The 17,515-nt window shown below is 38.2% G+C and overlaps 1 protein-coding gene across 1 annotated transcript; it reads left to right on the top strand.

Annotated features, from left to right (window-relative positions):
• The first annotated feature begins 1,651 nt into the window (after positions 1 to 1,651).
• LOC117819042 (long-chain-fatty-acid--CoA ligase ACSBG2-like) lies at positions 1,652 to 16,516 on the top strand. Its single transcript, XM_034692242.1, has 15 exons — positions 1,652 to 1,994; positions 3,499 to 3,573; positions 3,706 to 3,785; positions 5,914 to 6,164; positions 7,188 to 7,276; positions 8,498 to 8,618; positions 8,728 to 8,808; positions 8,974 to 9,123; positions 10,946 to 11,113; positions 11,193 to 11,374; positions 13,070 to 13,303; positions 13,454 to 13,671; positions 14,222 to 14,361; positions 14,450 to 14,693; positions 15,612 to 16,516. The coding sequence occupies exons 2-15, from the start codon at positions 3,509 to 3,511 to the stop codon at positions 15,695 to 15,697; spliced, it is 2,109 nt and encodes a 702-aa protein (XP_034548133.1). The 5' UTR covers positions 1,652 to 1,994; positions 3,499 to 3,508; the 3' UTR covers positions 15,698 to 16,516.
• Positions 16,517 to 17,515: the final 999 nt, after the last annotated feature.

Below are 17,515 nucleotides of genomic sequence, written 5' to 3'. Positions count from 1 at the left end.
AAGTTGTGCCAGCTTGTTATTGTTTGTTCAGAAAATGTACATTTGTTATACACCTGCAAGGTAGCTAACTTTGGGTAATGACCATGCCTTATTAAACTAACTAACTATACAAATTAAGGTTACATTAACTGGTAATCAACTCACCATCAACTGACCGACTGTAAAGCTAGAGTTTCAATACAATACTCAAACAAAAGACTCACCTTTAGGGAGATAAAATCCACACAGGAAAGGAGAGATGGCGCCACATGTGGGAAATTGAAAGTGTGGAAGACCCCTGTAGATTTGAGTTGGAGACCCCGTTCTTTACCTGAAGCATACTCAAATAATTAAGCCGAGCCTCAAACCCATAATTTCAAGTTGTTCCAACCTAACTTTTGAAATGAGACCAACTTTACACAACAAATATAATACAGGTAGTTGAGATAACTACTTTGATGTAGTTTGCAACAAAATGGAACATTTTTTGTTTACTTAACCAAAAAATCATTTTCAGGGCAACAATTTTAAGTTTTCATTTTCATAGTGCATAGCAACAAAAACAGAAAGTAAAACTAAATGAAAAGATAATTATAATGGGTGCGTGTGATTAACAGTAAGTGATTTCCATGGCTGATGTTTAGTAAAAGTTGTGGACACTTAAATCTCATACAGGAAGAACAGATCTGTGATGTTATATTTGTGTTTTTTAAAGTTACTACATTTGATCCTGCCATCTTAATATTGGATTATTTTGTAAAGTTGTAAAGCAGTTTGGTTTTTCTGATAGTTTCATAATTTTTACCCTGGTATTTAGGCACACATCATTATAATCATAACAAACAGATGTTAGTAGTCTCTTGTGTGTGGTTTTAGCTGTAGTAATGGAGCACTGATGAATCCCCTCTGTAATCATCGACCACCCCCCGCAGAGAGCATGTGCCCAGTGTTAGCAGCAAGGGTCGGAGACTGGACAGACGTGGTGTAACCGGCTGGTACGATTCAGTGACCGTGGTGCCCGTGAGGAAGGTAACTGTGTGTCATTTGAGAAAAAAGAAAAGGGGGTGGGTGGGGGTGAACTTTCCCTTGTATCTGCTGAAGAACCAACAATATGTGCAGCTCAACAGACATAACTTGAGTTACTGACAACAAAAGTAAAGTGATTTTTACTCACTATGAAGCACGTTCATGAGGTGCACCTGCAAACTGATCCCATTAAGTATAAGATTCACCCTCACTGACACTCTTATGTAATTTATCCCACATCTGGAACTTATATTTTGATCTGATATATGAAGACTCAAATTAGTTTTTCAGAAACTATCACAACATAGTTTTAGAGAAAATGTCCTTATTCTTTTATTTACGTCAGCCTCATCTGGACTGTCCTGTCTTGATGTGTGAATCTGGTGGAAAAGTCAAAGTTGCACAATTTTCGTCAAACTATTGAATAACTTTTATGGGTCAAAGTCTCATCCTCATGAGCCTGAGAGGACTTATCTGGTGTTAGCATTATCTCTCCGATAGGCCTCTTCATGCACATCTGATAATGAATGTCTTAATAACCCGATGTTGGGTTTTAAGTATCAATAATCAAGTGTAATCTCACATCTTCATTGGATAATTCCTCCTCTTGTCTTGTGAAATATTTTGGCCGGACACCAATGATAATATTGTTCATATAAACAAAGCAGCAGCAGACTGTTTGTGTGTCAGGTTTCCGGTCTTCTTCACCTCAAGGAGCCCTAACCTTTGGTCAAGTTTGGATCTTTAACCGGTGGACACAGTCTCAGCAGGAGGTATTTGGAGGATTATGCAAGTCTTTGTAGATCTGTACGAGGCATGAGGGCAGGGGGGATGTTCCTCTGTGCTCATGTAAGTCCCCCATAGGCTGATATCTTCTTCGAGGGGGGCTGCAGACAAGCACCTGCGCCGGGCAAAGATTGATCCAGGTCTGTCCTGCACCTGTCTGCAGCTGCCAAGTGGGTGCCAAACAGATCTGCAGCACAGAGAAGGTACCTATCACTCCAACATGTTTCTGATTTTATTGCATTTGATGAAAAGTGTGTGAGGTGTGGAGAGACGTGTGCAGAATATCTCTTGTTTGCATTCATTTCTACTAAGACGGCATGTTTTGTATGAGGATGTGCACGCAGAATTCTTTATTGGCAGGTATTAGCTCTGTTTGACTTCTCTAAAAGGTCATAACACAATAAATGAATGTCACTATTTAAATTAAGCTCTCAATACAAAGAAAATTCCATCTTCAGACACACCTCTACAGATCTCGACATGTTGACTGAAGTAAATAGCCTTCAGGGGTGTGTGGTAAATATGTGCCAGACAAACACATTTCTTGAAAGAAGCATATAGCCAATGTTTGATGTGAGCAGGCTCCTCGACTTTTATTGTTTGGTCAACAGGGATGGTATCTTTTTTAACCCCCTCCTCTACAAGGATTGGCTCTAGTTAAAAGCTAAACAAACAGCTGCTAGTATGAGTTGTCTTCTACTGGACCACATTTTAAAACTCTGAGACGAAACATCTGTAACCACGCGGGAGCTTTTCCTATGGGACTGTAACTCTTTCAATACTCACTTTTACAAGAAGATTCTTCTTAACGCCAAGTTTATTTTGAAGGTAAACACTTCCTGTTTAAATACAAGTCTTTAATGATGCTGGAATTAAACCTGTTTTCTCAATTATGGACATTTAAGTTGACATGTGGCTAATCCAGAGCAAAGATGTAATCATTGCGACTTGAAGTTACTTCACAGAAGTCTTGTAAGCTGTGTGAACTTTGATCTAGAGACATCTTGACTAAAGTTATATTAAAATCCTAACATCTGACTGAGTGAATATGAGGTTTTTGGAGCTTCTTTAATCCTTATGATATCAGTATTTACAAATTTGTCATGAAATGTATTAATAAAAGTGCTTTAAATCTATTTTTAGCTTCTAATTTAACCATGCAGATATGTCTTATTGATCCATATCTTGAAGTTATATAAAGGCACAACTTTCGATTGTAAGCTGCTGGTGAATAATTTCCACTGTTGCAGAGACTACACACTAGATGGTATCATTTCTCCACCAGCAGGATAAACACTCTAGTGGAAACATGAGCCACGTGTTTTCTGTTTTTTTCACAGTATCTACATTTAATATTTTCTTTAACTAGAGATGATACATAATTCTGCTTCTTATGTGACTCCTTGGCTAAGTAGTTTTTACAGTTTTGGGAAAACAGTATCATTTTTGCCATGGCGGCAGATGTCCCAGTATCTGTCTCTGGCACAACATTCAAAGTTCTGACATTTAAACCTCTGCTGTGCAAGATAGCTTGTGATGGCGTTATTGGCTGTGACCTGTCACAGTGACCCTTGTGAATGTCAGTATTGTATAAATGAGCAGTTTCGTAATAGATAGGCATATTAGTGTGAGGGTCCTCAGTTTAGGATATCTGTAAGTTTGACTTCACATCCATTTAAGATTCTTTTCTCTTTTTTTTTTTCAAAGCTGAATCAAAATGAGTATCCAAGAAAATTCAGTTAAGAGTAATGATGTTGCAGTCATGAATGACGACATTGAAAGGTGAGTAAATATGAAGCTTTTTTCAGTGTGTTTATCATGTAAACTTGATCTATTTTGAACCATTTGATTTTACACTTTATATAGAAAAAGTTATTTCTTCTTCTCTTACATCTCTGCTCTCTTCCGTCACAGCATCTCAACTAAATTCTCCAACTGCATCATAAGCAACACTGAAACTCCTGCAGGCGATGGAGATGTTGAGGAGATATCAAGTAAGCATCTGAATCTAAAAGTGATAATTTACCACAAAGGGGAAACTTCAGAAGAGGAAATTAAATTAAGGAAATTAATTTAAATCTAACCACTTAGCACATGTTGGAGCCAAAACAAACTGGATGTCAAACTGGACGTCATCAATTTGCTGCAAAACAAAATTACCTACAGGTAAAGTAACCTAACCTAACCTAACCTAACCTAACCTAACCTAACCTAACCTTACCTAACCTAATCTAACCTAAACGAACCTAACCTAACCTAAAACTAAGAGTTTTGGATATTGCAAGTTAAACAACTAGAGCTTGATTCTTCCTTTTTTTTTTAAATAATGTGAAATCCTGGATTGTTTCTACCCCTGTAGTCCTCTAAAACATATCCAAATGAAACAATTCAACAAGGCAGCATCGCCTTATGGTTGAAGGTGTGGAAATACATGTAATATGTAGTAAAGATGTGACACATTCAAATGTTAAAAAAGCACCTGAATCTGCTGTGTAAGCATCTGTATGAGAAGTGGAGTTTGTTTATTTAATCTGCATGTTGATCACGCAAAAGAGGTGCAGTAAGATCTCTTAAACGTGATGCCACACAAGCATAGATAACACAAGCATGTAAATCGGGTGTGAAGCTATGACTTGAGGGGCTGAAAACATTAATTAGCATAAGCACTTCCAGCAGGTTTTTCCCCATTATCAGGTATCGTTTAAATTAAAGAGTATCTCATGGAAAAAAGTTTTAAAAGCCTTTTCAGAATGCCTTTCCTGATGCCGTGCTTTTAAAAGCATCAACACAGCAAAGACTTTGACAAACCAGTCCTTGTGCTAATACCGTGATATAATCTTCACACACAACATCTGCAGCTGCATTCTGGAGCTAAAGGTGTGTTCTAACCTCAGATGATGCCAACAGAGAAGTGCAGTTATTTAGGTTGGTAAAACACATGTAGAGAACAACCCCGCCTATCTTTCCATCCTCAAATGGGAATCTGAAATATGTCTCTGCCTTTTCAGATGGACTTTTGTTGTTGTTGTCTGTCTCACATTTTAGAGTTTAATGGATCTTAAAAAGTCTGACATTTAAAGGGAAGTATTTGTGTTTCATGTGAAAAAACAATACTCATGCGAATAAGATAACCAAAGAAAATGAAATAGGGGAAATAGAATAAGACAGAATTTCACAGGACAGGAACATGAATGACGTATTAAGTGTAGAAAATAGGATCTTAACCAGTCAGAGAGTGCAGCAGAAAGGCCTCGTGGGCTTGTTTAGATGCAGTTGAAGAGGCTGTTATGTAGAAATCACACGATTCACTGTATCAAATGATGCACCCAGATCTAAAGGACCTTGTGCATCACAGAAATAGTTGACCTTTATGAAAACAGTCGCTTTTCTGTGAGGTTGTCTTAAAGTCAAACTGAAGTTTAGAAATTGGGCCTTTTAGCTAAATAGTTACAGCGACAGGCTGGAGAGAAAAATGCACTCGAGGTCAAAGAGCTGTAACAAAAGATGCAACGCTCCAGGTGCTGAGAGCTATTAGGAGGTTTGTCGGATGCTGACAGAAAGATGAATTTGATGAGTTTTGGGCTTTGAGAAATCACAGATTTTAGAAAACAGATTAAAAAAAAAAGTACCATCATAAAGTCTGAATGACGTTTAAAGAACTGATGAAAAAAAAGGATATTTTGTAAGCAGACTACATATCATTACAGAACAATGGCTGTATTATTTTGTTTGTTCTTATTTTCTGTCGTGCTTTCAATCCAGTAACCCAACTCTGATGTACTGTATCTAACCCATAAAGCAAAAATTTACCTGACCAAACTGGATTGGTAGGTATGCATGGACTCTATAACTTCCTGTTTAGTCTCAGGTATCAGCAGAGCCTGCCTCCTTTCATGCACAACCTGCAAATCATGTTGCCCTGAGACAGCAGGTGTGACAAACTCACAGAGGGTAGTCCAGAGATGATTGCAGTCCTCTCTTACTCCTGACTCATCTTTTAAAGGAGAAGCTTGTTGTCTCTCAGTGTTGTGCCGGTGTTGTTGAATTTGCCATAGATGGCGGGTAGATGCGGCTGCCCTTGTTGTCCAAATGACACCCCTAAAATTTGCTTATGGCCTTTAGATGGGATATCGACCCTGAGTTCAGCTGAAAACCTATGGAGCACCAGCAGAGACCAGGCAGTCAGGCTGAGGATGGAGAACTCGGGACGGGGCTCGGAGAATCCAATCACCATCCATCAGATGTTCCAGAAGACAGTGGAGACGTTTGGGGATCATTCAGCTCTGGCTTACAAAGAAGAGGGTCAGTGGGTGATGGTGACATGGAAGGAGTACTACGGGCAGTGCAGGGCAGCAGCAAAAAGTTTCCTCAAGGTTTGTGTTTTGGGATTTTTTCTGCATTGCATTCAGGAAATATTAAGTCAAGCTGACCTTAGGACACTGGAATCTGAATCAAACATTTACATTTAGATTCAAAAGCTGGCTTTGAGCTGCAACTTAAAGGTGTTTTACATCCTTTTTTTCAGATATATAAGCTGCAGGAATTTTTACTTATTCTCTGGATGCTCAATTTTCAAGAACAGTAGGCAATAATGGGTCCTTTTATAAATCTTAAATCTAAATTTTAACATGGAGGCAGTTTCAATACAACAAGAATATATTAGCACACAATTTAAACAGTGTTTTTCAATGATAATCTTCCAGACTTTCACTTCGGGATGCCTTCATTTTTGCTTTCTCAAGGGTACATTTGCATATTCATCCCTCTCTCATATACATCACCTTTTGACCAGTTTACATTTCCTTTCTACTGCTGTTTAATGGTGAAAACTTGTGATTAAGGGATAAAAACTTGCTTCACCCTGAACACCCTCAAACACTTGAATTTCAGAGTCCCAACTGAGAAGTTCCAGTCACTTTTTCACTCAAATCCAGTGACCTGAAGTTGAGCAAAATCAATGCAAAAAGCTGTAGCTACTGCTATCTGTATGCACTGTGAGAAATAGTCTGTCTATTCCCACAGTTGTATGACAGCAGATATTGAACCAATGGAGGATTCCCCCTGACATGCATATGAACTTTATTGACGCCTCTTTTGTAAACAGTATCCCAGTATCCCCCCCCCCCCCCCCCCCCCCCCCCCCCTCCTCTCTGTCTCTGTCTCTGTCTCTCCCTCTCTCCCTCACTGTAAACCACATAGGCTGCTGAAAAGTAACACTTGGGTGTGTGAAATTCACAGCTTGTATTACCTCTCCTGTTTCACAGGCATGTTTGTGTCTCATGAGTCGGAGTGGCTTCTGAAGCGTGATGTAGGTCAAGAGTAACGGAGGTGCTGTGCTGCAGTGTCATTAAAGATGCATGTTTTTTTAAAAACACGCACATCTTGTTGTCTTGCAGTTGGGTCTGGAGCGATACCACGGTGTGGGGATTCTGGGATTCAACTCCCCTGAGTGGTTCATTGCAGACATCGGTTGCATCTTTGCCGGGTAAGAAAGCAAATGAACGGAGGTACCACCAGAGTTTTTTGACCCTGTGAAAAAATGTCACATTGGCTGCCACCAGCTCACCACCTCAGATGCACCTACAGCACCCCTGCTTTAAAGACCAGATGCAGATAAGACAGTGTGTAGATTTTACATTCTCCATCTCTGTACCTGAGATGCTGCAGCCTTGTTTCACCTGACACTGACACATTTATCTGCCCGTACTTATCTCACAGTCCATCTCAGTGTCTCTGCCCACACTTGTTTGGGCTGTCTCCCGAAACCTGATGTGGGTGTTTGACTTACCAGTTCTTCACTGCTCTGCATTGAACAACAAAAGTGTGGAAAGATGGTCTAAAGAGCCAGCAAAAAAAAAAAAGAAGTGACATTAAACTTCTGTAGCTGATGTAACTATTCAGAGATGTAGAAGGCTTGATATTCAAAATTAAGATTTTAGATCAACAGGAATTACGACAGCTGGTTGTTTTAACTGATCTTTAAGATGCTTTTATAAATATGTTAGAAACGTCACACTCATCACATGTTGGTGTACGTCTGGCTTTTGGCATATATCTCATCATCTAAGTCCATTATTAATACTGACTATTCTCGCCAGTACTTTCTCATGCAACATCATGACATCCAAGGTTTAAAGTAAGATTGATAAACCAAAGGGTGATTGAAGACCAGTGCTAAGACATTGTCCATTTTTGCGATTATTTGTCTGTAAGCACATACACTTTAAATGTCTGGGTGTATATCCCAAACAACAAGCATTCTGTCAGAATATGTCTGTCTAGCTGAAGCATTATTATATGAACTGTTGATTTATTTATCTTAATTAAAATGTAAAAGACACCATTTAAAACCACAACAAACTTACCTTTGATTTACCTTAGTACAAATATGCAGTATAACTATAATAATGTGTCAGCTTGGTACAGAAAACAGTGGGTAGGAAAAAACTTTACTATCAGGAAGAATGTTTTCTTATTTGTTTGGGAGTTAAATGCATTGCAATCCTCCATGTGAATGGAGTCTGCCCTGGTGCATGTGATAAACTCAAATAAGCTTCCCTGGAATGTAGGGTGCATGTATCCTATGAAATAAACACAGATCCATAACGAGTGTGCAGTTAAAAACACATTTTCTAAAATAAAAAAATCATGCAATAAATTGTATTTATTTCTAACCAGGCTTATATTGTCCTGATTTGTGCTGCAGGGGTCTGGCAACCGGAATTTACACCACCAACTCCGCTGAGGCCTGTCAGTATGTAGCTGCCAGCAGTGAAGCCAACGTCCTGGTGGTGGAAAACCAGAAACAACTCGACAAAATCCTGAAGGTCAGGAGCTTTATGTCAGTGCTGTCCTTCATGGTGTCTGTAATATTCTGTGTTAAGTTTGAAAATATCTGACCTCATATGATTTAGTTTATTGTGTCTCTCCTGGCAGATCAAAGATCAGCTACCTCACCTGAAAGCCATTGTCCAGTATAAAGGCGAGCTGCAGCAGAAAACCCCGTTCCTTTATTCCGTACGTTCACTCAGAAAACATTTTGAATGATTCTTCTGTTTCTTGTGATATGATAATTACAGTTAGATAAATGTTATTGATATATACATTTAATGAACAAGCTGCAGTTAAGCACAGTTTAGTCTATATTGAAACAGTGCTTTTTAACAGAATCTATTTCTGTAGTGGGAAGAGTTCATGAAGCTGGGAGAGGACGTCCCTGAAAAGACACTGGATGACATGATCAACAGTCTCAGACCAAACGAGTGCTGTTCTCTCATCTATACCTCTGGAACGACTGGCAGCCCTAAAGGAGTCATGTTGAGTCATGATAATGTGAGTCATAAAGACAACACACACATTTTTTAGCTTTTATTGTTAATACACAACTTATTGGCTTTAAATTGTTGTATCGTCTGACAAGCATTTTCAACACGAGCCGAACATGTTACAGATTCAGAATCGAGTTTCTTTGAAACAAAAAAAGGGGTAACTTTCCGTGTCCTGTGATGGCAACAAAAGTCTAGAACTCAAACTATTTCGTTTATAATGACAATGGAAGAACTAAGCAGCAAAAGCGCTAATCTAGAAAGCTAAAACAGAATTATGCATGACATTTTTTCATTACATTTTGCTTGAAAAATATTAAACATTGAAAAGGTCAAACAGGTATAGTTTATTAAATTTGTAAGGGGATGCGAAGGAATAAATAGTAATGCATTACATCAAACTGGAAAACAGAATATAAACACTGCGCTGAATGGGAACAGCACTTGTGATCTCTGTTTAATAGGTGAAACACCAAATAATACAAAATATCCTGAATGAAGCAAGCTTAAACTAAAAGTAGTTGTAAATTTGTCAAAAACATGGACACAGAGAAAGCTGAAGAGGGTTTTTTGTGCCACAAGTTTTTAGTAGATACAGTATATGGGAGTTGTAGAAGCATTTGAAAAGCACCTTAAAAAACGTTGTTTTATGTAAAGGAAAAAAACAAGGGGACCGAACATAGAGCCTTGGGGACCTCCAAAAAATGCTCTAGCATCTTTTTATTTTTACTCATCGAATACTGTCCATATCAGCAATTGACTGTGTATTAATTTGGACACTGTGCCTCCATCTCCCATTGTAAGAAGTGAAACCATAATATTATGTCAAAGTTTATGTTATGTTATGTTATTTGGAGCCAAGACAAGCTCAGAAGTGATCTAACTGGTGGAGCCGAGGGACTGATGTCACATCCCCCCCACCAACCCAAACACATTTCTAGCTTATCCATAAAATACCAAAGATACTTCAGTTTGGTTTAGTCCACAATAAAACTCTGTTAATCCTTTAGAGAATGCTGCAGGAGCCGCATTTCTCCACACAGCTGTCAGTAATGACATTACTTCCCCTCTATTTTGCATCTTATAAATACTTAAAACTAAACTTCTCAGAAAACTCAATATTTGAACATAAACCAGCATGATTAGAGCTAACTGCTATGACAGAAAACATGACTGAGAAAAAATGTATAGGACATATATCTAAAAGTTTTGGCCTCACTTCGGGATGCTGTTGTGCCATCTGTGTTTTTATACAGGCTGTGGTATCAACTCAACCAAATATGTTAAGCACAAAAATGACTGATGACCTATTAAGATTTTGTGTCTTGCTCCTTTGTCTACCTGCATCAAATCATTCCAGCAGCTGTCTTGCCTCAGTCCTTATCATAACATCAGGCACTGTAGAGTACATCATAGGCTCCATCTGACCAGCTGGTAAATTACAAATCTTGATTTTAGAAAGATGTTGGGGGGATTTTTTAACCACATTTTTAAATACTTTTCAAACATGTGGCACCGTGATTGGTTCACCACCATCTGCAGTCTTTTCCCCCCTTTTTGATGACTTATTCCCTTACATAGAAAAAGACTGTACCGGTGAACACTTTAGCCTTAAAAATCTAAACTGTACAACAACTGGCTCAACCAGAAAGCATGAAAGCTGATCCTGCTGTGTATGTGCACGGTGTGTGTGTGTGTGTGTGTGTATGTGTGTGTGTGAGCAATTTGTTTGCTGAGTGTATTGTTTGCTGAGTGTATTGTGAAAATTAAAGAATCTTATATGACTGAAAATATTCTCTGGTTTCTCATTTTTCACTTTAATTGTGCAGCTGACATGGACGTGCAACGCTGCAGCTCTGACATTCAATCTTAACTACGCTGAAGAAGTTATGGTCAGTTACCTGCCGCTCAGCCATGTGGCAGCCCAGGTTATCGACATGTGGCTGGCTATCAGCTATGCAACGACTACCTACTTCGCAGATCCTGATGCTCTCAAGGTATGGATGCTTCTGTTTTGCAAACATGGAGTCGGTAACAAAGGTTTTCTGTAGTTCAATATCATTCTCATGTTTCCAGGGCTCCTTAGTCAACACAATGAAAGAGGCTCGTCCAACTTGTTTCCTCGGGGTTCCTCGTGTGTGGGAGAAGATGGAGGAGAAAATGAAAGCTGTGGGAGCCAAATCATCCCCATTGAGGAAGAGAGTGGCGGGCTGGGCCAAATCTATAGGCCTGCAGTATAACTACAGTGTCATGAATGGGTGAGACACATGTTTGATTACGGTGCTATTTATTTTTAGAAATACTACTTTTTTGAGTGCTGATATTGAAAAATAAACTCAATTTATCTCTAAGATTGTTGCGATGTGTTTAGGGCACCATGCTGTCTAGCTGTTGACGCACTTTCCCACGCAGATGTCATCCAAATGATCAAGTAAAGGCGAGCTGAATTTATCAGTCTCATCCAACATCAGACATAAAAAATGTCCCTTAAGGGGCTTTATCATCTCAGCATCTGAGAAATGGTAAATGGACTTGTACTTATATAGTGCTTTTCGAGGCTTTCTGACCACTCAAAGCGCTTTTACATTACTCGTCACATTCACCCATTCACACCCATTCACTCACTGATGGTAGAGGCTGCTAAGTAGTGAGGGACCATCAGTGTCAGCTAATCTCATTCGTTCACATTCACTCACTTCTGAGCAGCAGAGGGAGCAATTCAGGGTTTAGTGTCTTGCTCAAGGACACTTCGAAATGTGACTGCTGGAGCTGGATCGAACCTTCCGATTGATAGACGACCAACTCTACCCACTGAGCCACAGCCGCCTAGAGAACACATTAGGGCTGCACCTACTGAGGCTATGTAATCTCAGATACTGGTATACTTCTGACCCCAGTATCCCCAACACTCGTACCAATAACAGCGCCATTATTGTGTTTTGAGGTGAATATTTTAAAAGTTATACTCCAAAAATCGTTCCTAATTTATTGGGGTAACTGAACAAATCACTCTGAAGTTGTTGTTTTTTTTCTGCATAAGGCTTTTGCATGCCAGCAAAGAAAACTTTAACACGCTTAAAAGCTCCAGTGAACTTTCGGTTTGTGTTGATTTTGGCGGCCCTGTGAACAAAGCGGTACCTTATTTTTCCACTGACTTTGTCTTGTTCATCTTTAACATTTTAACACTCTAATATGTGACTCAATGAAAATCTTTGCCTTGGAAAATATGAACAATGCAATACAGTTAACTTGGTCTGAAACCTACACCTAGCCAGAGGTGTCAGACATTAAAAATAAGTGTAAAGAATTCGTCAACCTTTATGTGGACGGCCTTGTTTCCTTTGGTAGATCATATAGAGACTTCAGTATTATTTCAGTAATTCATAACTAGCTTATCTCCTCATTTTTTGTATGATTGTCACAGATTAATGTCACTAAATATGTAGCATATACTGTATACAAGATGGACATTTTCTCAGTGACATCAAGCACTGGTTTCTAAAGAAGGGGTTTGAAGCCCAACAGTGGCAGTCGCCATATTGAAAAGGCTGATTTCAACTAACTTTGAGCCGATCTAGTGACAGACACTGATGTAGAGTTGAGACGGGCCTGAAGCCTCCTGGCAAATAGCTACGTCACCCCTGTCCTGTAACTCAGCTGTGCCCCTAAATGTGCAAATCTATTCATAACTTTTATTCTTAATATCTTCATAAACAGAAAACATGTGAAGCTGTGTAGATATTTTGTAGCAGCCATGTTGAGTGATGGCTATCAAAGTGAAATATGATTTGCAGTTTTCACCATAGTTGACATTTCTAACACTATCTGACACGTGACGTCAGGTTACGTGCTTTAACACATCCAACCTCTTGTAAATCAGGAGATTTATTTTATACAGTGCAGAAGGTCAGTCCTGGTTTTGTGTAAATTGTTCATAACCTTTTGTTTTACAGGGAGGATCTGGTGCCGTGGGGCTTCATGCTGGCTGACAATCTGGTCTTCAAAAAGGTGCGTGCTGCACTGGGCTTGGATCGCTGCAAGCTCTGCATCACAGGCGCTGCACCCATCACCAAAGACACCTTGGAGTTCTTCATGAGCCTGAACATCCCCTTGTTAGAGCTGTACGGCATGAGTGAATGCAGCGGCCCGCAGACCCTCTCCTTGAATAACCAATACAGCATCACAAGGTCAGAGGATTTATTAATTTGGGATTAATAAAGTACATTGATAAAGTACATTCTATTCTATTCTATTCTATTCTAAATGATCATGTGAATTAATGCATAATGTTCACAGCTCTAAATGATTGTGCTGATGTCTTATCCTTTTCTCTTCAGCTGTGGAAAGGTGATGCCAGGCTGCAAGACGAAGCTGGAGAACCCGGATGAGGATGGAAACGGAGAGATCTGTTTCTGGGGTCGGCATGTCTTCATGGGTTACCTGGACATGCCTGACAAAACCACAGAGGCAATTGATCAGGATGGCTGGCTGCACTCCGGAGATCTGGGAAGACACGACTCACACGACTTCCTTTACATCACAGGAAGGATCAAGGGTGAGAAACAGTCTAAAAAGCTAGCTTGAATGTTGTTGGTGTGGAAAAAATATAGGAAAAACGCCATAAGAATCAGTTCGGTGACCGTACCACAGTATTCACATTGCTTTATAAGAAAAAAGGAAGACAAACTGCACTACAAAAATCATTTTGGTGCTTTAACCACAATATTTTTAAATGCTTCATTTTTACTTTGTTAGATAAAATCTGAAAAATAAAAGAAGAAAAAAAAAAGAACAGTGCAATTCTAAGAAAAGAGAAAGATAGTTTTTGGAGCAGGTCTTATCATCAGATGCATTTTTGTTGGATAACACTTTAAACAATGAATCCACATCATTTTAATTTGAAAGGGACATCACTTTTAAAAAAAAATTCTGTTCAAGTTATTTCTTGTATACTTAAATGTTTTGGGTGGTAACAGAATAATGTTTGTTGCCAAGTGATTCAAAGGACAAAACTAAACACAATATCATGCTTGTAAAATTGCCCCCTGAATACTGACATATATGTGACACACTTTTAAAAGTTAATATTTGCATTTTTTGCACAGAGCTGATCATTACAGCCGGCGGTGAGAACATCCCTCCTGTGCCCATCGAGAATGCACTGAAGGCCGAGGTGCCCATCATCAGCAATGTTATGCTGCTGGGAGACAAGCTCAAGTTCCTCTCCATGCTTATCACACTCAAAGTGAGCTGACCTCCACTGACCTCCTGCAGACAGCTATGGCTCCTAAATAAATACAACAAACACATGACCTGTATATTATTTTCCACAGTGTGTCGTGGATGAAAACGCTGAGCCCACAGATGAACTGAGCCCAGAGGCTCTGGATTTCTGCAGGGAGCGAAGTGTCACAGCCACTAAGGTGTCTGAGATCATAGCCAAAAAGGAGCCGGCTATCTTCACCGCCATCCAGGAGGGTGTGGAGCGCATCAACGCCAGATCAACGTCGAATGCCCAGCGGGTGCAGAAGTGGGTCATACTGGAGAGAGATTTCTCTATATCTGGAGGAGAACTGGGTGAGTTACAAGTTTGAGGTCCTCTTACTTGACCAAAGTTGTTTCAGCTTTGCACCTCTTTTATTTCCACATTTTAGAGACTGATATTTCACTTTAATTTTAGATACTTAGCAGAGTTAGCTAGTAAAACAGAAATACAGTCAGTTATTAAACTATGAGTATTTTCAAAGATATAAACAGCCTGGAATTGAATAAAGCTCCATCCTTACCACCTGCAACAATAACAGACCAGTATTTATAATTCAATTGATGAACACATTTTATTCTGAAATGAGCCATCAGCATTATGTAGATTTTTACTCATGGCAGTATATTACAATAAAATGTAGCAATACATTAAAGTACTTCATAGTGGTTTACTTCAGTCAAATTTTCTTTACACTGTTGCAATGAACCTTTATTGCTTTATTTATTTATATATATTTCTATTTAAACAGAAAATGTTAATTTACATCAGCATAAAAGGGTGAGTATACAGGAGGTTAACATGCTCTAAGTAGTAAGATTCACAATTTATTTTCATTTTTTCAATATAAAGCATCCCTGACTAATGACAGAATACAGAGACGAATACAGACTATATATAAATACAAATACATGCAATAATATTTACTTTATTTACTACTGATCCGAGTGCTTCTCCTCAACTGCTCTTATGACTCACCTTTTGGTATTAAAATTAGCGCCACAGTCAATTTAAAACCTATAATTAAGATAATAGGAAGTCTCTTTAACATACTGTGAAGTATAAATACCTTTTCATCCAGCTCATGTCAACATCATCAGAAGAGTCACTCCCATGCCAGACAACATTCCTGTTTGATTGAATCTTTCTCTCTGAAATGTTTTAAAACTGCGCCTGATTGACAATCTTTACTTTCATATTGAAATGAATTATTTTTTTCAATGTTTGTGCAGGACCCACTTTGAAACTGAGGAGGCCCATTGTCGTGAAGATGTACCAGGAGAAAATAGATGAAATATACCAGGTAGCAAAACTGTAAACTGTGCTACACTTAAGAGATGGTGATCAGGAAGCTGACAGCAGGCTTCTGAACACTGTTTTGGCCGGGATGTCATTTTGAAAAATGTATAAAGTTATTTTTCACTGGGATGTTTAAAGTGCAAATTTAAGAAATAATTGATTCTGATCGTGTTGTATTTAATGAAAGAAAGGTTTGTGCTGCTATATTTTAATGTCTAGTTTCTGTTGTCTGTCCTAAATCAATATTTAAGCTGTGAAATGTACATACTGTTCCACAACAGCTATGCAAATTTTGTAAACAAAATATCCAAATCAGAGCCAATTTTGTTTTTTTTGCCATTTTACATTATTGCATTTACAGGTGCATTGTCTACATGCAGGATGGTTAACACTGGATTGTGTAGTCATTATTTACAGAAGTAAAATTATACAGTTTTTATGGAAGTTCTGGGAACTTTGATTCATGTAGCAAACAGTTCAAACTCTTTTTAAGGTCATAAAAGGCATGTGCGGTTTGTGTGCATATCTCACGTGCATGTGACAAATAGTTTCAGAGTATTGTTAGTGAAAGATTCTTCATTGCCAGTTTCCAGCCTCGTGTTGTGTTTGCAAGATAATCTCCATTTGACAAATCTTCAAACATTGATTTTAAAAATTTGGACGTAATGTTTGAATGTGTGTTTTTACAATGTGAAGAGAATATAATATGATGTTCTGAATTAATGCAAAATTGTAAAGCACAATTTGTGCCCCTCCATGTACAGTTGAAATATATTGAAATGTATATTTCATGACAGATGTTCTGTGATTGTCAATAAAACAGAGTGGTTTGGATAAATTAAAATGTGTGTTCTTTTATTTGTTGATTTATTACAATGAGCTGCATTACTTAGTATAGTATCAAACAGTAAAACCAGCTATTTTGGGCTTTTTTTGATTAAAAGGTGAAAAAAGACTAAACAATCTAAATAGAATAATTTTAAAAATGTTGCAGCATTAAAAAAAATTGGGTACAATTCCTTTCCATTGTGCACATGGCAGCATGCAAACGTTAGCATTCAGCTTGAGGCATCAGAGTTAAAACAGCTGTAGTAGCTTTGACTCATCATAGTTAACCATGACTTATGATAAAAACTGTTGAGGTATTTCTCAATATTTCTAAGATTACCATCATCTACTGAGCTCTGTTACTTTTTTGTCTATGTAGTTTTACTTATACTTATTATCCTATTATCATTTTACTCATTACCATCAGACCAACATTTAAATTCCTCCAATACTTTGGCTTAAATCTTATCCTACAAACCAACGACGATTTCCTTTTACTTCAGCTGTTCATTGTAACGACTAAATGTGAGTCTAGCTGAAATGACTGTAAAAGCTACACAGTTGAGGCCTATATTCTATATTATTTAAGATAAATTTGAGTTGAGTAAAATAAAAAGACATCTCAGTGTTTTATCATCAAATGCTAAAACAGAACTTATGACTCAACAAAAAAAGAAAAGAAGTGCTCTTCAGTTTAATCATTTAATTAGTGACAACCTTATCACCATAAAAGAGGACAAGGACTGCTTTTGAAAGTTGATAGCCAAAGGGACTTTGTATCATTATTGACAGTATGCGGGACAAGCCAGAGGCAACAGCTAAAAGCAAACATTTAAAACAAGTAAAAGTTATCTAGCAGCGCCTATATCCATGTGTTTGCAGTGTATCCCAGTCTGAGAAAGTTATTCAACATTATTTACTTTAATTTCAGATTAATTTACTGTATGTAGGTGTTCAGTTGTTACCTAAGATGACTCTTAATTCTGCATATGTTGTGCATACATTTGTG

The sequence above is a fragment of the Notolabrus celidotus genome, chromosome 9, assembly GCF_009762535.1.
Source record: "Notolabrus celidotus isolate fNotCel1 chromosome 9, fNotCel1.pri, whole genome shotgun sequence".
In the NCBI taxonomy this organism is placed as follows: domain Eukaryota; kingdom Metazoa; phylum Chordata; class Actinopteri; order Labriformes; family Labridae; genus Notolabrus; species Notolabrus celidotus.
Note: the sequence above shows the minus strand (reverse complement) of the source record. Positions and strands in the feature narration are given on the sequence as shown.